The sequence below is a fragment of the Gymnodraco acuticeps genome, unplaced genomic scaffold, assembly GCF_902827175.1.
Source record: "Gymnodraco acuticeps unplaced genomic scaffold, fGymAcu1.1, whole genome shotgun sequence".
Classification (NCBI taxonomy): domain Eukaryota; kingdom Metazoa; phylum Chordata; class Actinopteri; order Perciformes; family Bathydraconidae; genus Gymnodraco; species Gymnodraco acuticeps.
The window spans coordinates 12,529-36,604 of record NW_022989826.1 but is presented as its reverse complement, the minus strand read 5'-3'; the positions used below and the strand labels follow the sequence as shown (position 1 = coordinate 36,604).

The 24,076-nt window shown below is 41.9% G+C and overlaps 1 protein-coding gene across 1 annotated transcript in view; it reads right to left on the bottom strand.

Moving 5' to 3' along the window:
- Positions 1-289: 289 nt before the first annotated feature.
- The window catches only part of LOC117558075 (DNA topoisomerase 2-beta-like), a gene marked incomplete at both ends in the record, with an annotated part of 35,743 nt that continues 11,956 nt past the window's right edge, over positions 290-24,076 (bottom strand). The window contains 15 exon segments of the mRNA XM_034234046.1: positions 290-381; positions 884-1,079; positions 1,390-1,590; positions 2,519-2,653; positions 4,795-5,026; positions 6,605-6,753; positions 8,025-8,146; positions 9,351-9,465; positions 11,965-12,057; positions 15,605-15,714; positions 15,825-15,930; positions 16,790-16,900; positions 17,641-17,766; positions 18,501-18,658; positions 20,875-21,013. Of these exon segments, the coding sequence (XP_034089937.1) occupies positions 290-381; positions 884-1,079; positions 1,390-1,590; positions 2,519-2,653; positions 4,795-5,026; positions 6,605-6,753; positions 8,025-8,146; positions 9,351-9,465; positions 11,965-12,057; positions 15,605-15,714; positions 15,825-15,930; positions 16,790-16,900; positions 17,641-17,766; positions 18,501-18,658; positions 20,875-21,013 (2,085 nt within the window).

The window sequence follows — 24,076 nt, the reverse complement described above, 5'->3', positions numbered from 1 at the left end:
ACTAGGAGTCTAGTACCAGGAGTCTAGTACCAGGAGTCTAGTACCAGGAGTCTAGCACCAGGAGTCTAGTACCAGGAGTCTTCAGGATTGTCTACGTTGTAAAGTTATTATGTTTGGTTCATCTGTACAGACTTGGAATTTGATATATCAGAGAAAACCTGAAGCTAAATCCATCTCTTTGTATTGCATTGTAATATTTATGTCACATATTACAGGCCTTATGGACTTTCCTGTTGTTCCTATATGTATTTATACGTGTAAATGTAGAATAAAACCTGTGTATAAGTACCTTCTCCTGAGCTTTAGTCCAGGCAGCCACTGGATCTGACTCAAATCCTTTCTGCACCAGCATGCGGATCAGCTCTCGCTTGCTTTTATTCTCTATTAAAAGACAAATAAAACACATGTTAGACAGTATTAAACCACTCGCTGTTACACAAAGAGATCAGGGTTTCCAGCATTCATACTGTTAGGAAAATCCTGAAAGTCCCTTTCCAATATGAGAGTAACATGATAACAAAGCTATCCCAACTGTAGCTGTGAACATGACAGGATGTGTGATTACCTGGAAGAGCATCAGGACTGTTTGAGGCAGATGATAGCTATGTGATTAACATGATGATTCAGCCTCTATGGAGATAGACATCAAGCATGCTCATTTCTGACGTGGAGCTAATCTGAAGTAAACATTGAATACTGCTTTCTATTCCTCCATCTTGTGACTGTGTAACTCCCTCTCTTGGATATCAGCATGTGAAGGACACTGCTCAGGAACTAGTTGATGCTCTGTATGTGATGACTCCTTCCATTCTGGAGAGGATCACAGATACATCCTGAGGCTGAAGCTCAAGCCGGGGAACAGGGAGATTCTTCTAACACATACCGATGGTGATTTTCCCCTCGATCTTCTCCAGGACGAAGCGAGCCTGATTGGACAGTTTCGAGGCTTCGGCTCCCAGACTTCCCAGCAGCCAATCCTTCCTCAGTTTGTAATATTGGAGACGCAGGTCGAAGAATTCTTTGAGGATATCTTGAACCGAGTCGTAACGCTTCATACAGCCCATGTGGTCAAAAAGCACCTGAAGAAGGGGGGGAGGAAGTGGTTTAGGGTTATGTGTGCTCTTCTATTGGTCTGAGATGAATGTATCTGATTCGTTGGTACACCAGAAATAAAGGCGTTTTAAAAATCTAGTTTGAAAAGCACATCTGCTTCAGTCCCTCTGTGTTGCTCAGACAGAGAAATGGCTGTGAGTCAGATCTCAATCCTCGATAAACAACTTAAAGGGTAAGGGTAAACCGTATGTAATTTTGTCTTAATGTACATTATTTAATTTCATATTCTGTTCTTGGTCCCCGTCAGGTGTTATATGGAGTTAAATCTCTCTTTACCATGGAGTTGCAGGTGAGAGTTGACTGCAGCTTGAAGACTTTGTGCAGCCCGACGGACTCGGCCTGAGCCAGCTTCTCCTCCGACATCCGGACCACGAACTTCACCGTCTGGTCCGTGTGATATTCCTTATAGTCGTTGATGAGAGCCGGAGTTTTATCTGTTCCCTGCAGCATGGGCTCCAGAACGGACTCCTTATACGACTAAACACAACAGGGGAGAGAGATGGTTAAAGTACACACTTCCTTTACTCAAGTAGAAGTACAGATACTCGTGTTTAAAAATACTCTGGTAGAAGTAGAAGTACTGACATCCTTTACTCAAGTAGAAGTACACACGTCCTTTACTCAAGTAGAAGTACACACCTCCTTTACTCAAGTAGAAGTACACACATCCTTTACTCAAGTAGAAGTACACACATCCTTTACTCAAGTAGAAGTACACACATCCTTTACTCAAGTAGAAGTACACATGTCCTTTACTCAAGTAGAAGTACACACCTCCTTTACTCAAGTAGAAGTACAGACATCCTTTACTCAAGTAGAAGTACACACATCCTTTACTCAAGTAGAAGTACACACATCCTTTACTCAAATAGAAGTACACACATCCTTCACTCAAGTAGAAGTACACACATCCTTCACTCAAGTAGAAGTACAGACATCCTTTACTCAAGTAGAAGTACACACATCCTTTACTCAAGTAGAAGTACACACATCCTTCACTCAAGTAGAAGTACAGACATCCTTTACTCAAGTAGAAGTACACACATCCTTTACTCAAGTAGAAGTACACACATCCTTTACTCAAGTAGAAGTACTCACATCCTTTACTCAAGTAGAAGTACACACCTCCTTTACTCAAGTAGAAGTACACACATCCTTTACTCAAGTAGAAAATGGTGAAAGTAGAAGTACTGACTAAACTTCTTTACTTAAGTCAAAGTAAAGAGGCTTTGAAATGTACTTCAGTAAAAAGTACCCATAACTAGCAGCTGTTTTAAAGAGTACCTGACCTCCCTTTATATTAATAGAACAATAATGTCATTGTTAGCTAATGAATTACGTGTACTGAAGTACAGTAACGAAGTATTTGTACTCCACTACGTCTAAAGATAACTTTAGGTTGTACCTGAGTCCAGGTGCGCACGGGAAGCTCTGTGATCTCGATGGTGGTTCTGTCGAGCACCGACACCTCTCCACTCATCAGGTACTGGTTCTGACCCAGCTCATGGATCACTCCTTTGAAGTTCTTGTACCTGGGAAGCTGTGAGGAGACAGATAACATTCAATAACACGGAAACACTGAGAAAAGTCTCCTGATGCACTCGGAAGACAATGTGATTCAACAAGAGTAGATTCAGACTCCTCATCCTCTCTCTTCCTGGAGGGAGTGCACACTTAAGACTCAACGAGCAAAGCGTGTGAGGATATCACATATTGAAAGTCAATGAGGAGAAAAAACTAGAATTGAACGTATTTAACTTGAGCCACGTGAGGCAATTCCAAATGTTATATACCAGTCATTTGACTTCTAGACCTTCGTAACCCTTGCTTATATTTTCTTTCTCAATTCTCTTATTTTTGAGGCAATACCTCCTTAACAAAAACAGATGTGATGCCTCAATCTTTACCCACTTTAACCTGCAATCTGACCTTCTATTTGACTTGTGTTGGTTTGTAAATAACCCCCAGTGTTTTCTTGTGGGATCTGTCTCTTAACCTGCCTCCTAATTGACTCTTTTCTTCACTACCGGTGCATATATTCATATTTTTGACCGGATTATAAATGGTTGTTATCAATTCAACAACAAAACTGGTCAACTATGTGCAATATATAAATGCCGTTAATAACTGTGTAATATATACCTGGCTGCTAAATCCTAAGAACTGTTACAGGATGTGTATTTTTTTAAATTATGTAACTTTTTATTTTTTATTATATCATAACTTAGTACTTGTTTTAATGCATGTCACATGTAAGAGCCATTTAGGCACATTCTTTTATGGTAATGAATTATGGTTTTGTGAGCCAATTGAATATTCTTTCATTTAACTTAAATGAGCTGAATAACTATGAATTATTATTATACTGTTTTGTAACGTGTCATCTTGCTTATGGACTGCTCTAGTTTACGTTTTGTTATTATTTATATAAAGCAATCGTAGGGGCGTGCTCAGGTATAAATGACGCTGCCAGCATGACACAGCAGGAAGTCTAGAGAGGAAGTTGGAACAACGCACACATCCGTATGACCGAGGGATCTTGTTTGTTTATTTGTTTAAATACCGTGCCGGCAGTGGGCCGCCAGCTGATCTATTGAACCTCTCAATAAAGCACCTGAATGGAACGAGCAAGGTATCTGATTTTTTGAATATACGCGAGTCAATACTCGAGCTCGCCTCCTAGACTAAGTGGCCTTTGAACATTAATTTTCTTTGGACAATTGGCCACTACATCACATATTTAACATATGTAACATTAAGCTGTCTGTGGCTCTTTTTCCTGCTGTAACTACACACATTTCCCCTCCGTGAGACTAATAAAGGTATTCTGATTCTGATTATATTATATATTAACGTACAGAAATCCAGTGCGACATCTCCCTCAGAGATAATAAGGACTCACCTCAGTGAGACGGCATTTATTAATCTTTTAGGTCGTTTTTTGGCCCGTCTAGTGAAGCACAACTAGATAAATCAAGATACTGCTATATAATCAAAAGTTATATAGCAGGATCTTTACTTCTAGACCTTCATAACCCTTGCTCATATTCTGCGTATCACAGCCAATCATTAATCCTATTTTTGAGGCAATACCTCCTTCACAAAATCAGATGTGATGCCTCAATCTTTACCCACTTTAACCTGCAATCTGACCTTTCATTTGACTTGTATTGGTTTGTAAAAAACCTCCAGTGTTTTCTTGTGGGATCTGTCTCTTAAACTGCCTCCTAATTTACTATGTTTTTACACAACCTGTGCATATATTCACCTTTTGACAGGATCACAAAGATGTACAGGTCTTCCTCAATGCTCGAACCCAACCAGAGATAATAAGGACAAATCCTTCTCAGTAACACAGCATTAAATAATCTTATAGGTCGTTTTTCGGCCAGTCTAGTGAAGCATAACAACTAGATAAATTGCAATCAGTTATTTGAATCAATTGCGTATTTAATTAGAATAACGTAAGGCAATTGCAAAAGTTATATAGCAGTATTTTTACTCCTAGACCTTCATAACCCTTGCTCATATAGGCAATACCTCCTTTACAACATCAGATTTTGGCCACAAATCCTCCTCAGTGAGACGGCATGTATTAATCTTTTAGGTCGTTTTTTGGCCCGTCTAGTGAAGCACAGCTGGATAAATCCATTTCCATCAGTTATTTGAACTCCCGCTCACCATGGGCAGGGGGTCCTGGTGTTTGAGCAGCCGGTAGATGTTGTTGACGATCTCTCGGGGGTCGTAGTTGGGGAGTTTGCAGGCCCACCCGGTGCCGATGCCCTCGGCCCCGTTCACCAGCACCATGGGGATGATGGGGATGTACCACTCCGGCTCCACCTTCTGGTTATCATCGTACAGGAACTTCAGCAGGTTGGAGTCTCCGGACGGGAACAGCAGCTTTGCCAGAGGACTGAGGGGAGGGAGAGCAACGTTAGGAGAACTATAGACATTCATCTGGACTTTGAGAGGTCTAGGTTTTAGATACTAGGGATGCCCACATTTCCGATATTACATTATGGACGCAGCAAACCCCCGTTTTTAGAGGTGTGGGTACTTTGTGAGTCTCCTGACACACATTCATGTATAAAAGACATTTTGCAGGATAGGAGACCTTTAATACAAATGTATCTGGACTTTAAAGGTCTTATTAAAGGTTTTTAGATACTAGGGATGCACATTTTTGTATGATGATAATTAAATGAACGTGGTTGACGTTCCTAATATTAAGATGTAGTCTTGTATGAACAGTATGATTGTATTCTATTAGTCTAACACTGAGCTTTTTCTTTATTACGCAACAAATACACTGAATTCTGGAAAAGAAGAAACTTATTTTGAGACTTGTTTTTAAAACCGAAGCTTTAAGGGGAAGTCAAGAGGAATTACGGATTTTAAGGGATTGTAAATCAACACTTTTTTAATAGAAACAAGGGTTTTTTGGCCCGAGATTAAGTACAATTCTGTGACAATAACAAATATATATATATTTGAATTAGCTGGAATGTAGCACAACAGGGAAGTGAAAGCAAGCGGGAAAAGCGTCGTTATCCTTTTGCGCCATAATCGTGCAGCCCTTATTTACACCAGGCAGTGTAAATGGCCGTCCGAGGCCGTGGCGCATTTCCATTACAGTTTAGGACCTGGGGTAGTTACTATAGCAACGCAGTGTAGGCAGGGACATTTCGAGTTGTTCCGTCGAGCTCCCGCTGGATTGTATCATCCCCAATGAGATGTAGGAACGTCGTCACCTCCTCGGTCGACCACGGTGTGCTTTTCTTTGACGTTGCCATTTTTGTAGCTCCTCCGTTTACAAAAATGCTGCAAGCTTGCTTCTAGATATATGCAACGCTAGGGATGATCTCGCGCACGATCTTGTGACGATTCTCTCTGACGATTCTCTCTGACCAATCAGCAGTCGAGAGTGTTGACGTCACTAGTTCAGCCCTGGTCCTGATAGAACCACGATTTTATGGGGTCGGAAAAAGAGGGAAAAGTACCCGCTAGCCGGTGCTGCGCTATATGGAAAGGCCACCAAAAACTGGCCTGGCCGCTTGAGGACGGTTAAGCGAGGCTACCCGCTGCAGTGGAAATGCGCCATTATTCTGTTAAATATTCTGCAATTTGATGTTTAGAAAAGGCAAGAATAAATAGATTTCAAATGTAAAGGGCGTGCATATCATGGTATCATCATCTACGATACGATGACACTTGAACGGTCAGATGAAGTCTGAAATGCTCCTTGCATCACAGCAGCTCCATGTGTAACACCAACAGACAAACATCAAGACACATGAGAAACAAACATTTAACATAACGGCAGGATCAGTGAGAGAGAAGACCTTCAGCGTGCATCTGATCTGAAGCTCTGCGCTCACTGAGAGGATGGACTGGAGCACAAAGGATGCTTCAGTCTGACTTAATTGAATCGTGGGACCCTGTATCTCTGGCAGTAACTAAAGCACCCAGGTGTGAAGTGTCCTGTGTTTACCTGAGCATGGTGAAGATGTATCGAGGGCTGGCAGCATCTTTTCCTCCGTTGATGCGAGTACCGAACTGACCGAGCGGCTGCAGGATGTTCACGTTGTTGCTGCCAACGAAGTTCTGAGCCAAGTTCACGATGGTCATCATCAGAGCTTGCTGCAGGACAAAGGGGGGGGGGTCAGTGAGAGGGAATCAAAATAGAGTCTCTGACATACCTGTTGGGGAATCATTTGCTTAGGTATTGCTGCTATCTCTCTTAAGGAGGAGCAGCTTGGGATCGTTGTTGTTGTTTATGAACGAGCACAAGCTGCCATGAGGTAGTTTATTGTTGTTGTGTCATAGAAGCTTCGAAAGAAGAACAAAGCGAGTCGAGTCCAAACTGAACGTTATTACTTTATATTAATATAACAGTTTCCAACAAGAACGGTAGAAGACGGGGAAATGCACTCGACATACTTGTGTTCATTCCAATCATAACTGGAACGAGAGGACACATACTTGCACTTCAAAATATAAGCATTTCCTGCCAAACATTTCTCCCTTAACTTTTGTGAAGAAGCAAATAAACAAATGTTTTTACCGTCTTAAATAAAGGAAGTTACAACAATTGTTCAGGGGCATCTAGAGGCGACAGCTCTTGTTAGATTCAGGGTCCATATGTGTTTAGTCTCGCTGATGAGGAATGATGATTATTACACTCTGAACTAGTTAAAACATTGAACTGCAGAAGAGATCTTCAGAATTAACTCCATAATAAACCGTCAGTGTTCGCCATCAAATGGAGTTTAATGCTTTGGGATTTAAGTTAGGCCACATAGTACGTGCATGGGTTTGAAAGTATAACGTGCTAGCCTGCTGTAATACATCGTATAGTCAGCACACATTTATGAGAGATTTAACAATGGCCAATGATATTTCTTAAATAATATGTAGCCTATTCCCAGAGCATAATTCATGGGGCAACAAGGTGAGGTGTAAAATGTGTTTTAATATCATAAATGTTACGCCAGCAAACTTCTTGTACGAACTTCGGCAGTAGTGAAGACTCACTGAACGAATTAAGTACAAAGACGAATCGTTCGCGAACGTGCAAATCACCAGAAGTCGTTCGCGAACCGGTGAACGAATCAGTGAACGAATCTTTCAAGTGAACTGAATCAAAAGATTCGTGTCCCCGAAGAGAATCGGAATTCCCATCACTAGCTCTGAGTGCTAAGAGCTAACGGTTTATGTTGGTTTTGTGGTTCGCATTGAAGATGACGTCACGGCTCCGCCTACACTGCGTTACTATAGTTACTGCCCCAGTTCCTAAACTGTAATGGAAACGCAGCATGAAGTGAGCCGGGCCTAACGAGGCCTAACTGTACCGTACTAAGCCGTGCGAGCTCTCTGTATCTTGTGTGTAGAAGACAGAGATGTGACCGTACCTCTCCATGATGGTAGGCAGACATTTCAGCCACAGATCCGGCCAGCTGAGCCACTTTCACTTCCCTCTTATCATTCCTCTTCATGCAGGTGAACAGCACCTTCCTCTGGCCCGGCTTCAGACCTGAAAACAACACACACACACACACACACACATTTATTACCATTCTCCCCAAATTAGAGGCGATTAGAGGAACATTTCAAGACGTCACCCTTATGCCTCCTATGGGACCTTTTCTGCTCTTTGTTTGCAACTGCATAAATTGCGTTTAACGTGTGTTTTTATTTTTATTTTTGGAAGCTTTGGAACCTCAGCTCCTATAATGAAGAAAGAGCGTATGGAAAATACACATGTCAGAGCCTTAACCTGTTGAGCCGGAGCCTGTTTTTCAGGCGTCAGGCTCGAAAATGACATCCCCAGAACAAATGACCATCTCTTCTAAAAGGGGTAAATTAATAATCTTTTTTCTCAAAGCAATGATAAACCTGTGAGCTGGATGTAGAAGAGTCAGAATCAATATATATATTATTTATTTTAGTCAATTCAGATTGAACACAGTAAAAAAATGTAAATGATAGTGTCCGTCCAAAATAAAAACATGACTTATAGTGAAAACTAACCTTGAGTGATGGGATGGTCGACTAAAAGCTTTAGGAATCCAAACTACAACATATAATAAGTACCCTGTATCAAGATTGATGTAAAACAAGTTAAATTTGAGCTTTTTAGAGAGATTTAGCAAAAAAAACACTTCTGGGGTCATTTGGGTGGATTTTCCATTTCTCTGGAACCCATCAGTTGATTTTGATGATTGACACCTCTTTCTAACCGTTAGAGCCAATAGAATTGAGGGGAAGTTCCTAAAATCCATCTAAACATTTCCCATTGGTGAATGAGTGATGCGCAGCCAGAATGCCCCGGAACCGGAAGCTGTCATACACTCTGGTAGCTATCGTAGCAGCTAATATGAAATCTCCGTTATTGACATAAATATGAAGATGGATTATCAGAAATCATTTCAAAGTGACACAGACACATTGGATTAACCTTCAGCTGCGTTTTATCGTTTTAATGCCATTGAATGTATGTAGCACAACAGGGAAGTGAGACAAGGGAAGAAAGCCAAAAGGATGAAAGCGTGTTTCCCCTTTTGGCTTTAATCGTGCAGCCCTTTTTTACACCGGGCACTTTATGTGAACAAACTGGCATTTTTAGGTGTAAATAAGTGAAAAGATATCATTTTGTGTCCCTTTTTCTGAACTCTAATGACATGAGAGCAGTGTTTAAAGCCATGCAGGGTGTCTACATGAAAGTGAGATGTACGAACCGTCCACCAGCGACGGGATGGACCGCTCGTTGTCAGAGTTGGAGAAAAGGATCAGCTCTTTGTTGATGAAGTCGTTGTAGGAGAGGTGTCGCGCCTGAGTCCCATACAGGTATTGCTGAGAAAAAACACATCAAAAACACACATTTTACACACACTGTTTCATCAGAGTGCTTTGAAACCAAACCATCTTCCCACTGGTACATCCAAGACATGGTTAAACAGTACACCCCAGCGCGTGCACTACGCTCTGCATCAGCCAAACGACTCGCTGCGCCCTCGCTGCGAGGGGGACCCAAGTTCCCATCGGCGAAAACACGTGGGTTTGCTATCCTGGCTCCAAGATGGTGGAATGAGCTCCCCATTGACATCAGGACAGCAGATAGCTTACACATCTTCCAGACTGAAAACTCATCTCTTTCGACTCCACTTCGAGCGATAGAACTATTAACAAAGCACTTATATACTAATAAAGGACTGGATTATCTAAAGCCAGTTGAGTAGCACTTGAAATGTTTGGCTCTATGAAACCTGATGTACTTTATGATTCTGTTTTCTTCAAGGTTGTGTCTTCCTGGTCGAATGTACTTATTGTAAGTCGCTTTGGATAAAAGCGTCAGCTAAATGCAATGTAATGGGCTCATAAAAACAGTTTGCAGATGCCTTCTCCTGAGTATACGAGAGTTTAAAGCAGAATATGAGAGTTTAATTAAGACACTACGTTAAAACAACAAAAAAGCACCAGATCAACTTCAACCAATCGGTATCTTCTCCAGCTCTCGCTTTTTTCAAATTCAAGACTTTTCTTTTGCCCGCTGCATTTAATAACTCAAATGACTTGATGTCCAACACTGCAATCTCACTTTTATCCCTGTCTTCGTCTCTATTTTCTTGAATATAATTGACTGTTTATTAAGGTATTAAAATGCTGTCTTGTGTTTCTGTTGGACTTACGGCCCGTCCACACACAGGCATGAAAAAAATCTTTCAAAGCTTCGCCCACTCATTTGAATGGGGTGACGTAGAAGATTTTGAATCTTCGCCGAAGTGCATTGTGGGGAGCGGAGCATGGCTTTGCAAGCATCGTGAGCATCAAAAGTTGAGCAATGTTCAACTTTTGATGCTCCCGATGCTTTCGAAGCTGGCATCAGCCAATCAAATCCCGTTTATGCAAATCCCGCCAGTACAAGCGCTAGCCAATCAAACCGCGTGCAAGCTGGGAGAGCCAGACCGCAGTTCATTTCCTCATATTCCAAACGAGAAATTACGGTAGCAAATCACCCGGTTCTTTACGACCAGAACTATTTACCAGGATACAAACCGGAGGAAGCAGGCATGGAGGGAGGTGGCAGAGACAGTGGAGGAGCCAGGCATGGAGGGAGGTGGCAGAGACAGTGGAGGAACCAGGCATGGAGGGAGGTGGCAGAGACAGTGGAGGAGCCAGGCATGGAGGGAGGTGGCAGAACATGGAGGAGCAGGCTGAGGGAGGTGCAGAGACAGTGGAGGAACCAGGCATGGAGGGAGGTGGCAGAGACAGTGGAGGAAGCAGGCATGGAGGGAGGTGGCAGAGACAGTGGAGAGCCAGGCATGGAGGGAGGAGGCAGAGACAGTGGAGGAACCAGCATGGAGGAGGTGGCAGAGACAGTGGAGGAACCAGGCATGGAGGGAGGTGGCAGAGACAGTGGAGGAAGCCAGGCATGGAGGGAGGTGGCAGAGACAGTGGAGGAACCAGGCATGGAGGGAGGAGGCAGAGACAGTGGAGGAGCGAGGCATGGAGGGAGGTGGCAGAGACAGTGGAGGAGCCAGGCATGGAGGGAGGTGGCAGAGACAGTGGAGGAGCCAGGCATGGAGGGAGGTGGCAGAGACAGTGGAGGAGCCAGGCATGGAGGGAGGTGGCAGAGACAGTGGAGGAGCCAGGCATGGAGGGAGGTGGCAGAGACAGTGGAGGAGCCAGGCATGGAGGGAGGTGGCAGAGACAGTGGAGGAGCCAGGCATGGAGGGAGGTGGCAGAGACAGTGGAGGAGCCAGGCATGGAGGGAGGTGGCAGAGACAGTGGAGGAGCCAGGCATGGGGGGGGCGGGAGATTCATGTGATTGGTTGTTGGTCGCGTTGCTCGCAAAAAATCGCCAAGCTTCAGACACGCCCAGCATCAAGATTTTTGAAGATGTTTGTCATGCCGGTGTGTGGACGGGCCGTCAGTCAGGATGCTTTTAAGGTTTTTTGAAGCACCTTGTCGTTGAAATCGGCTCGATAAACAAACGTGTCACATATTGTATTGCTGTACAGCCTTATAAGAGACACTTTGCTCCAAAGCAGTCCATAACGTTATGTCCCTTGAGCCTCAGGGAATCTCAGAGCTTATCTGCTCCTCAAAACTGTATGCGTAGTTGAACTCTGACCTGACACGATATTGTATTGATTTTCTGTCTCCTCGATCTTTAAATAATCACAGGTTCAATGACCTTTCTCTGCTCATACCCTACGAGAGCGCTGTTGGTCATAGGTATGTCTGCTCTTGGAAACTAAATTGATACTCACTAGTGTGGCTTGAAACACATGTTAATATAAAACAGCTTCTACAAAACCATCTTCCCACTGGTTGACTTTGATCACTGACCTCTGGCAGGCCGTGCATCCTCCTCTGTCGTCGGTCCTCCATGAAGTTTGTGAGCCACTCCTTCCTGTCGTCCGTCTTCTTCTTACTGAACGCCTGCAGCAACACACAGCACGACATTTAACACATCACTTTTAACCAATTTAGGATAAAGTATAAAGGTAGCAAATGCTCGTTTATATTCGTTAACTTGAACTAGGTCTCAGAAAGATGCCCAAGCCTAAACATACTTATAATAGTTTGACAAACATACATGTATGGCCGTGTTTCTCAAACTTTTTCATACCAAGGACCACTTAGCCCAGAGGTTCCCAAACTTTTTCAGTCGGGCCCCCCTTGGGTATTAAATAAGATCCCCCAACCCGGTTCCATCTATATTGGTAGGATTAATTGTTGTAAAAACATTACATTTTCTCTGCTAATAATAAGAAGATACAAAGATCCAACTATAATTATATTTTATTATGGATTACACATGAACTAAAGTGCTTGTAATACTGTGAATTAATTTAGCCTAATTAAAACTAGCAGGCCTTCTTCCCAGAGTAGTAGATTTTTAAATTCAAATTTCTTTAAAGGAAAATATATGAATGAACTTCTATTTCTACTGCAGGTTGCAAACGATCACATCACTTGACCATTCCTATTCCACACTAGCCTATCAATGACTTGTGTGTGCTTGCTGTCCCTCGCAGATCTTCTCAAAGCGGGGCTGTTGTTTTGAGACTGCCTCTCAGTGCATTCTCAATGTTCAGCTTTGATCTGTATTTCGTTTTGATGGCAGCAAGAAAAGCCGATCTCACACAAGTAGGATGTTGCAAAAGGCAGCATTCTGCCCACAGCTCTCTGACCAATGAGATATTTTCGAGCAGTGTTTGTTTACAATTGAATAATAATAATAATAACAATACATTTGATTTATATAGGTGCACTTTAAAAACAAAGTCATCTCAAAGCTAAAAGGAGAAATTAATAAAATAAAAAAATCTTCCCGCGACCCCCCTGCAGTACCTCCGTGACCCACCAGGGGTTTGAAAACCACTGACTTAGCCAATTGTTACGTGCCGTAGTGGGTGCTGAGGTGTGCTTGTGTGCTTGTGTGTGTGTGCTTGTGTGTGTGTGCTTGTGTGTGTGTGTCTCTCTCCCTCTCCCCCTGACCGTCTCCCTCAGGTGCTCCAATCCCCAATCAGGGCCTCCATAAGGGAGCTGAGGAAGGCTGCAGTCGCTCTCTTCCTTCTCGTCTGGCTGCATGTGTGACATGTGCAGCATGTGTCGTGTCTTTGTAAACTGTGCTATTTATTCACTTTCTTTCAGAAGAAAGTCGTTCTTAGTTTTCTTTGCAAATTGGCTGGTGAGCCTTTCTTTCTTTTTTCAATTAAAAGACCGTCTTGTGGTTATTTTATATTTTGTGTCACTTCCCTTTGGTACCCCTAGTCCAGTTACGTAACACCAATACAAAAAACACTCACCAGTGGCGAGCCGTCAGGGCCCTCTAATATGTTTTTAGTTATATTTTTCATTAGTTTTACCAAAATAACTTTTAATTGTATTTGAAATAACATTTCCAAATAAATAAATCCTTCGAATCTGCCTATTCAGTTTCTGTTAGAATGTGAAGGGTTAAATGAAAGAAGCTCGTCTCTGCGGTGAAGCTAGGAGCTGATTGGACGTCCAGCTGTGAACTCACAGAGGGTTGCTATAGTAACTGAAGAGAGAGTAAAGTCAAATGACAGTACAATTGACCAATCATATCTTCCCTCTAAATGGGTGGGTTTTATTATCGCGGACTTTATGACAAGTTCCGCCCGCTGTGAAGCTTCTCTTGTTTCCATAGCAACAACAACTTCCGGTCAACAGCGTAAACTCGCCTTCAAAATAAAAGCATGCCAAATTACACACAACTGCAACGAAAGTAACAAACACAACGCAACATCCTTTTCAATTTCAAAGAACACAAATTGGGTTATTTACAGGTGTTGTTCTGTGTGGTAGAGGGTCGCTGTCATTGATGCGTTTTGCACCCCGGGCCGTTGTTTTGATATTCCGCTGAAGTATACGCTGTGATGTAATAACTCACACCTCTTTTCGAGGGAAGGCGGGGGGGTCAGAGGGTCTAGGTATAAAAGTCACGGCTCGCACCTCATGGAGCACCTAACTGCCCAAATATCCAGAAACAAAAAGGATTGCTTACTAATCCAACAGTATATAATAAAACACAGCCTGATAATGACAGCTTAACTTCTCTATATCGCCTCGTTCACACATCAACAATACAAATACTCGTAGGTTTTACACCTCATATGAAAACGTTCATTACGGAGTTTATGTCCAACAGACTCACAGATCGTTTTACTGAGAGGAATTAAAATGCACCGCATGTAGTACGACACAATATTCAAAATAAAGTACAGTAAAACTTTGGTTGCAGGCCCAACTTTAACATGAAATCAATTAAACACAAGTTCATTATTTACACTAACATTTATTTAGCATTGTCTACGCACTCATTGACTAGGTGTTGTGGGGGAAACTTCTGAAGCAATAGGAGTCGGTAGAGATGCCAAATACATTCTGAAGAGCCCTCCTGTAGCTCCAGGTTTTAGTTCAGAGTGTAATAATCTACATTCTTCAATAGAGAGACTAAACAGCTGAGGACACTGAATCACATTTGTTGTCGCTTATGGCTCGGGGTCATCTCCACCCAGAGAAGGATGTGTTCCAGGTGTCCCACAACAATAACTATCTCTGACCGAGAGCTGCCCGCTCACAAACTGGTAACAACAACAACAACTTGCTAGAGCAGCCCCTCCTTGAGGGAGATGGCGGCGGCTCGAGGTTGGTCAGCTGCAGTCAGAGGGCGAAGGAGGAGGACATGCAGGGCCAATTATTCCCCAACAGGTGTCTCTGTCTTCACTTTGAGAAACACTTTGAATTTATTATTTATTTATTTCAAAATGTGAAATATTGCCAATATACTCACGGACCACTAGGGGACCATACTTTGAGAAACACTAATGTAGGGGACCTTTAGCCAATATTTAGTAACCTAAACAAGTAATATACACTCATAGGTCCTGCACTTCTAACCCTGTAACGTGTACAAAGATCCCAGGTGTGTCACTGCGGGACATCTTACCTGTTAGAGGTTAATATAATAATAATATCCTTTAACCAGTTTAGCCCTGAGCCTGTTTTTCAGGTCTCAGGCTCAAAAATGACTTGCCCAGAACAAATGACTATAACTTCACTTCTAAAAGGGATACATGAATAATCTTTTTTCTCAAAGCAATGATAAACCTGTGAGTTGGTTGTAGAAAAGTCAGAATCAATATAGATTTGTTTCTGCAGATACGATAAGTAATAAGGGTATTTTAACGTGAGTTCTGTGCTAAGTGTGTTAGCATTTTTTCGCTCAGGGCTAATTAAGACGCTTCTTGCGAGACGTGTGTTTTGTTTCGGTAAAAATGGTTCGTATCGTCAGTTAGCTGAGTTTCTTCCCGTTAAGTGGGTATGACATTAATAGGCTTTTAAATGTTAAGAAGCCCTGAGACACAGTTTTGTGAATAAAACCCACAGCCCCCTGTACCGGGGGCTCTCGGGCTTAACAGGTTAAAACAGGATGTAATGTTAGCATGAAACTCACCAGAGTGATGGCAGCGTCGTCCTCCGCTCCGATGTATCTGAACGTGATGCGGTGTTTCTCCATGTCCGCAAAATACTCCTTTGCCTCTTTGCTTGTACTTGTACCCAAACCTGGAACAGAGTTAAATATATATTTTTGTAAAAAGGACGGGACTTTAGACTTTATGCAAATGTCCCTGCACAAAGTGAATAGAGGTATATTAAATACTGGAGTCTCAAACCTTTGTAGTACTTTATGTGCCAGGTTTTAAAGTTCTCTGTGTTTTTCTTCCACTCGTCGAATTCAGGGATGCTGTAGAAAGCAAACTCCTGCTTGCTCTTGTTTACCTGCAGACACAAAGACAATAACAATTAGGGATACTCCGATCGATCGGCCGCCGAGAGGGAGAGGGAGAGAGGGGGAGAGAGAGAGGGGGAGAGAGAGAGGGAGAGAGACAGAGGGAGAGAGAGAGACAGAGGGAGAGGGAGAGAGAGAGAGGGGGGAGAGAGAGAGGGAGAGAGACAGAGGGAGAGAGAGAGACAGAGGGAGAGGGAGAGAGAGAGAGGGGGAGAGAGAGAGGGAGAGAGACAGAGGGAGAGAGAGAGAGGGAGAGAGACAGAGGGAGAGAGAGAGAGACAGAGGGAGAGGAGAGAGAGACAGAGGGAGAGAGAGAGAGGGAGAGAGACAGAGGGAGAGAGAGAGAGGGAGAGAGACAGAGGGAGAGAGAGAGAGACAGAGGGAGAGGGAGAGAGAGGGAGAGGAGAGAGAGAGAGAGGGAGAGAGAGGGAGAGAGACAGAGGGAGAGAGAGAGAGAGAGGCAGAGAGAGAGAGACAGTGTAGAGAGAGAGACAGAGGGAGAGAGAGGGAGAATGAGGGAGAGGGAGAGGGAGAGGGAGACAGAGAGAGAGACAGAGGGAGAGAGAGACAGAGAGACAGAGACAGAGAGACTGTGTGTGTGTGTGTGTGTGTGTGTGTGTGTGTGTGTGTGTGTGTGTGTGTGTGTGTGTGTGTGTGTGTGTGTGTGTGTGTGTGTGTGTGTGTGTGTGTGTGTGTGTGTGTGTGTGTGTGTGTGTGTGTGTGTGACCACTTTTGATAACTGGATCTTATTTAAGCGTGTCACACAAACGCCATTAGTCCCGCCCTCAGCCTCTGAACCTCTCTCATTGGTTCCTGAAGTGGCCCAGGTGCATTGTGGGTGTGTCTTACCTTGACGATGGGGGTGATGAACTCCTCCAGGAAGGTGTGTTTGAGCAGAGACGGCCAGTTGTGGTGGAAGAAGTTGATGAGCAGGCCTTTGATGTGGGAGCCATCTTGATCCTAGGAAAAGACAATATACATGCTTATTGTTTATTAAAGGTCTCCTATCAGGCTCTCTAGGCAATAGCACAGGTCTCAGATAAATACAAATACATGTCTATGAAGTGTTTTGCTCAAAATACCAAACAGATCATTCTAGCCATGCCTCACATCCCTCTATTTCACTTCCTGTTTCTAAAGTGCTGATTCGGGGTATAACGCTTTAGGAGGGGTCAGAGCTCATGCGGGACCCGGCAGCTACTGTCTAAACTAAATGCTGCCGTGATGAAACGCCATATCATGGATGATCAAGGATTCTCTCTGAAACAGTTTGGAGCTCAAAGGCTTTCTCTCTTGCCGGTTATACCACAAGGTGAGTTCCTTTTTACTTCCTGCTTCTTCACACACATGCTCTCCAGTACAGGTTAGCTCTGAGTGTTAGCGATGCTAACGTAAACACCGACCATATTACGTCCAAAACAGTCGGGCATTGTTTCTGAGAGCAACGTTTCTGATTGGGCCGTGGGTCCACATTTCAGATATTACGTCATATCGGACGCAAATCTGGATCAGCTCCGTTGTTCCCCGTTTTTAGAGATTTGGGTACGGAGGAAAAGAGAGAGGGTTTTATTTCCTGACGCTGCGTGAGTTCCCCGACACACCGGGGACACATGTTGATGTAGAGAATACATCACAAAGTGACTTTTGCATGATTGGTCCCCTTTAAATAATAATACATCTGTGTGAGTGTCTGGTTTTACCTGATCGGTCATAATCATGATGCGTCCGTAGCGTAAACTCCTCAGAGACTCGGGGTCTTCGTAGCTCTTTTTGTATTGGAGGCCCACGATTTTAATGATGTTGTTGATCTCAGCATTTTCCATGATCTGTAGAAAGGATAAAGGTAATTTAATGCAAGAAGATACTTTAAAAAATCTTCATTAAGCTGCATTTTCATATTAATTTGGAATCATTATCCCAAAGTAGATTATAACCACTTAAAATCCCATCTGGTCTATGCAGACTTTAGCAGATTTGAGAAGATTCTAAGCAAATTCTAAGCAGATTTTTGCAGATTTTGAGCAGATTTGAACAGATTTAAACAGATTTTAAGCAGATTTTAAGATGATTTGAGCAGATTTTTGCAGATTTTTGCAGATTTTGAGCAGATTTTAGTCATTTATTTGGCTAATAAAAACAGTTTGCATATGCCTCCTGAGTATAAAAGAGTTGAAGTGGAATATGAGAGTTTAAAGAGACGTAAAGACACTTAAAAAGACATTAAAACAACAAAAAAGAGCCAGACCACCTTCAGCCAATCAGTATCTTCTGCAACTTCTAAATTGAAGACTTTTCTTTTTCCTACTGCATTTAATAACTGAAATTACTTTTCATATCTAACACTGCAATCTCACTTTCATTCTTGTATTTTTCTCTATTTTAATTGAGTGTTTCTTAAGGTATTAAAATGCTACGGTGTTTCTGTTGGACTCAGTCATGATGCTTTTAAGGTTTTTTAAAGCACCTTGTTGTTGAAATCTGCTGCTATAAACAAACATGTCTAACAACTTTCCCCCTCACGTTCTCTAACACACGACGTATTATTGATCTGGTGTTGTACCTGTTTGTGCGTGGCCTCCCTCACGTTCAGGATCTTTCCTCTCAGCGGGAACACTCCGTATCGATCTCGTCCGATGACTCCCAGTCCGGAGACGGCCAGAGACTTGGCGGAGTCGCCCTCCGTCAGGATGAGGGTGCATTCAGCCGAGTGTTTCCCTCCTAAAGCAAGGTGAAGAGGAGGAGGTTGATCATCTAATTAATCTCCAGGCCCAGGAGTTCAACACTTTTAATCTCAATCAGATCCGATCAGATTTTGAAATCCCATTTTTCGGGATCCAGGATCAGACAAGTCGGCCAGATGTTGTCCCTGGAGTTCAAATCAATTCAGGATCAGCCTGATCCAGATTACGACTTTTCAAGATGACTAGATCCTGAATATCAGTGCTTTAATCCCACCGAGCGCCATCTAGTGGACATGAAAAATACTACAAGGAAGACAAGAGACCACATTGCAGAGACATCTATTGTCCGCAATTACTTCTGAAAGGTGATGACAGATGATGGACTTTTCTTTTGTTGAAGATATTTTTTCTTTAATCTAAATTACATTTGTAATTGACAATCTTTGTTGTGATACTTCCATGAGCAGAAACATTTATGTCATCAACATTTGGTTGAAAACAAAATAGGCCACAAACGTGAGCAAACATGAATGTATTTCCCATGAAGGCTAAACATGGTGTATTATTTCAGTTAACAAACTTTGCCATCTAATTTATATTGAAACATATTTTTAAATAAATGGTACAGTACATGTTGCTCTGGAAATCCACCCCTCTGGTGGGATCAGGATAATCCAGTTTTTTGGGATCAAACTGATTTGATCCAGATTAAAGCTTGTGTAATGGCAATTCCCTGTTCCTATGTCCTATATATTTTTGCCATTACTTCACAGAAGGGCTGAAGAGTGATCCAGACGCAGACACATAGAGATGACTTTCCGGTCCTTTGTTGCAGTTTATAATGAGGTTTATTCAGCGTTTACATACCAGGGGTTAATTGTACAGTTCTAGTTGTTGTGATGAGCATCTGCCGGGCTGGTGGAATCGGTATGCTCTCTCCTTCTGTGTCCTTCCTCTCCTGTCACCTATGACCTCTTTATATACACCCGGTGCAGCTAAACCCCGCCACCAAGTGTTCAAAAATAATATTGCACTATACATATAACTTAAATAAACTGACACACCAACAACACCCATAAAATGGCTCCTACAGCTTGGATTGGATTTCCTGATCAAAGTGATCCTAATCCTGTTTTTTGGTTTTGAACTCCCCAAAATCCAAATCTGATCTGATCAGATAGGGATTACAAGTGTTGAACTCCTGGGCCCAAGAGTTCAAAACTTTTAATCCCTATCTGATCAGATCAGATTGATCTTTTGGGGAGTTCAAAACCAAAAAACAGGATTAGGATCACTTTGATATCCGATCAGATCAGGAAATCCAATCCAAGCTTTAATCTGGATCAAATCTTCAAAACGGGTTCAAACCGACAACACAGGATTGGGATCAATTTGATCCCAAAAAACTGGATTATCCTGATCCCACCAGAGGGGTGGATCTCCAGTGGATTACAGAGCAACATGTACTGTACCATTTATTTTAAATATGTTTCAATTTAAATTAGATGGCAAAGTTTGTTAACTGAAATAATACACCATTTTTAGCCTTTATGGGAAATACATTTTATTTTTCCATTTTTTGCTCACGTTTGTGGCCTATTTTGGTTTCAACCAAATGTTGACATAAATGTTTATGCTCATGAAAGTATCACAACAAAGATTGTCAATCACAAATGTAATTTAGATTAAAGAAAAAATATCTTCAACAAAAAAAAAAATCCATCATCACCTTTCAAAAGTAATTGCGGACAATAGATGTCTCTGCAATGTGGTCTCTTCCTTGTATTATTTTTCATGTCCACTAGATGGCGCTCGGTAGGATTAAAACACTGATATTCAGGATCTAGTCATCTTGAAAAATCGTAATCTGGATCAGGGTGATCCTGAATTGCTTTGAACTCCAGGGACAAAATCTGGCCGATTTGTCTGATCCTGGATCACAAAAAATGGGATTTCAAAATCTGATCGGATCTGATTGAGATTAAAAGCTTTGAACTCTTGGGCCCAGGGCCCTGGAGATTAGGGATAACTGGGGTTTGTTCTGTTAGGGTCCACACTCCATGGAACAACCATCAGGAGGAGACAGACTGAAGATCTTTTTTAAAAACACACTTTATGAATTTGATTTTGCAGGATTTGTGGCTTTATTTCACAAAACCAGGTTTTTAAGAGGCAACAACTACAGCTTTGCAGACAACTTCCACACATTAGTAAATCTAATCTGAATGTGAAACGATCCGACAGTGAACTCACCGGCGTCGTTGGCGTCGTCCAGTTTTGGGATTCCTTTGATCTTGCTGTACTTCACAGAGGAGCATTTCTTATTGAGCTGCGTCTGAGCTTTGAACTTCACCCAGTTCAAGATGCTCTCCACGATCCCACAGTTAGTCGCCTGCAGGGAAACAAACACGTGGGATATTATATTTGAACTGTACGATGTATTATTTTATTGACCTGTACTTAAATCATGTTTTGTAATCGTTTGTTTGATAGAGATGATGCAGTGTTTGTTGATTGTTATGAACCTGCCTCAGGACTGCAGATGGAAATTATCTATTAGCTATAATCTAGCATAATTCATCTCTTCTCTTTTCTGAGATGAATGTATTTGTATGCATGGTCCTTGTTGAAATAAATACATAATAATAGGTGGCACACAGTCAAATAAAATGTTAAATAATATACTTTTTTAATATTTTCATTTGGGTTCATGAAAATAATTTCATTGTTAAAGTGATTGTTTGTTGCCACTGTTGTTACGAATAATCGCCACAAGGTGTCAGTGTTGTTACACAAACAGTGCTTGTTGAAGGTGACGTGAAGTCTCGCGAGAGCACGTGAGAGAACGAGAGTTTGTGCAGAGAAACAAGTGTAGTTCGTTGAATGTGGATGTGGAGGTGATTTTCTGTATTGTTCATAAAACTTAAAACATTAATATGATGATATTGAAGTGACTTATTTTGTAGATATTGATTGTTTTATCTTAATGTGTGCATATATATATATACATACATGTGTCTGTTGATTGTGTATATAGGATATACATATTTTATACATATTTTTATACAGTGGCGAACCGTGTCTATCACAACTGGACCTTCTGTAGACACACACACCCATATGATTGGTTGATCAAACTGTCAGTCCAAACGTACGCTCTCATTCAGTGCAACGACCCAGACACCCAGAACAAGATCTGATTGGTTGCTTTCTTTTCTAACACAAAACCACTGAAATGCGTAGCATGGTCCGAGAAGGACAAACACATCAACGTAACACAGATACCATTCTCATTTATTCATTTTATATAATTAAATCGATTTTTTGTTTGCTTTATCTGAGTGTTCACGGGTATTCTCTGAATACCTTGAAGGCCCTGACGGTTCACCACTGATATATGTATCAGAGTTCCCGTTAGCCGGTAATTACCGGACTACGACCGGTAAAATATGCTGAAGACCGGCAAATCTAAATCTCTCCGGTCAAAGTGTCCGTTCAAAAATAATTTCCGTTTAGCGCAATACCGCTTCAGTTGCGCTTCAGTTGCGCCACTTATGTGACAGACAAGAAGAGTATGTGACAGACAAGAATAGTCAATTATAATGTCTAACACGTAATGTGGAGAAAGAGATGTCCTGTATGGGTTGATTGTGCGTTGATCTGTTGGTAATGCCTCGGGGTTCCGGTGGGCATGTAAACAAATGCATAATGCTGTGCTATACTTTGCGGCCTCACCCGGTTGCATAGCAACACTTATTGTTTAGGTGTCTTTTAATAAGCAGGTAGTCCTATCATTAGCTAGAACTAGCTGGATCTGATCGATATGGACATAAACGAGAGTCTAATCTGACGGGAGAGAGAGATCAGCTGCTGCTGACGAGTCGACACGCAGCTCTGCATAATCACAGAACAAAACACACTTCAGGTTAGAATATCACACGTAGCTATTTTAATGACCTCTCAAACTACCGTAACTAGTTATAGATATGTTTAGTTTTACTGTCGGGTCACTCTGGATCCGCGAGCTGCATGATACTGACGGGCTGTCAGGAGAGGGAGAGAGCGCTCCGTTTATTATTCCCGTGTTATTATAAATTACTGAACACTTTTGAATAATGTAGTTAATCTACTATAATTAGTTTGTTTAATATCAAATCATATCAATTTGTTTTAAAGCACAATAAATAACAAAGAAGACCTTTGACCGGCTCTTTTCTCATTTTGTCCGGAAGATTTAAACTTTAACGGACATGTTGACCGGAGAAAACATATTCTAACGGGAACTCTGATCTGTATACTGTATAATTTTACATTCGGGATTGTTGGAAACGTCATTTCGATCTCTCGGTCTGTTCGCACAAACTGAGTAAGATTGACATTAAAGTTGACTTTGATTACATGTGTAGCATTGGAGTGAGCCTGTGTGACAAAAACACACACACAGATCCTTAAAACCACTGATAACCCACAAGATTTACATTTACAAGAGCTGCACGGTTTTTAAAACATAAAACTAATTGGAGGTGTTGATAATGTATCGTTGCTATGGAGAAAGAAGATCCTGGTGTGATTTCTGAAGACCTGTAGCAAACAAGGATTTGATCTCAAGATGTTGATTATGATGTATAGCTTCTGATATCTCCGCAGCTCCACAAGGCTTCATTCAGAATAATATTTCAACACAAATGTAGCCTTTAAAATCTGATCTGAATAACCCACTCGTCCATTTTGCAATTTAGCCTCCACACTTACATCACATGCAGGAACTTTAGCTTCAAATAAGCTCAACCTTGCTGTACAAATGTGCGTTGTTTGTTTTTGTTTTAATGGCCAAGGTGCAGCCTAAGATGGGTTAGGGCAGTGTTTTTCAAAGTGGGGGCCCCGACGCCCCGGGGGGCCGCCAGGGGGCGCCAGGGGGGTCCACGCAACATTAGAGGGAAAGGGGGATTTTTTTTAAAAGTACTTTTTCTTTTTAGATGTTATTAATAACTGCATATCTATCAATCTATGTGTCCTTTGATGCCAATCTTTTCATATTCTTTGTTTTTGAATCACACGACGCCCTTCAAGCCAATCAGAATCGAGCTGCCGCTACTGAGAGTGAAAATCTGCTCAGCTTTTGGAGCTAGTGAATGTTTCGCTCTGCAGCTGGATGAGAGCACGGATGCAGCAAATGTCGCAGAATTGTTTGCATACATCAGATTTATTTCAGAAGACAACTTTGTTGAGGAAATATTATTTTGCAAAGCATTGAAAGGTAGAACCACAGGAAGAGACATTTCCAAGTTTTACATCATCTCAAACGGACTTGACTGGTCTCGTTGTGTGGGTGTTAATATTACTGTTGAATATTATATATAATATTATTAAGGCATAAAGAGCTTTCAAAAATGCTAAAAAATACATGTTAATTGTTCATATTACTGTTCAAAATTATAAAATATTATAAAGACAG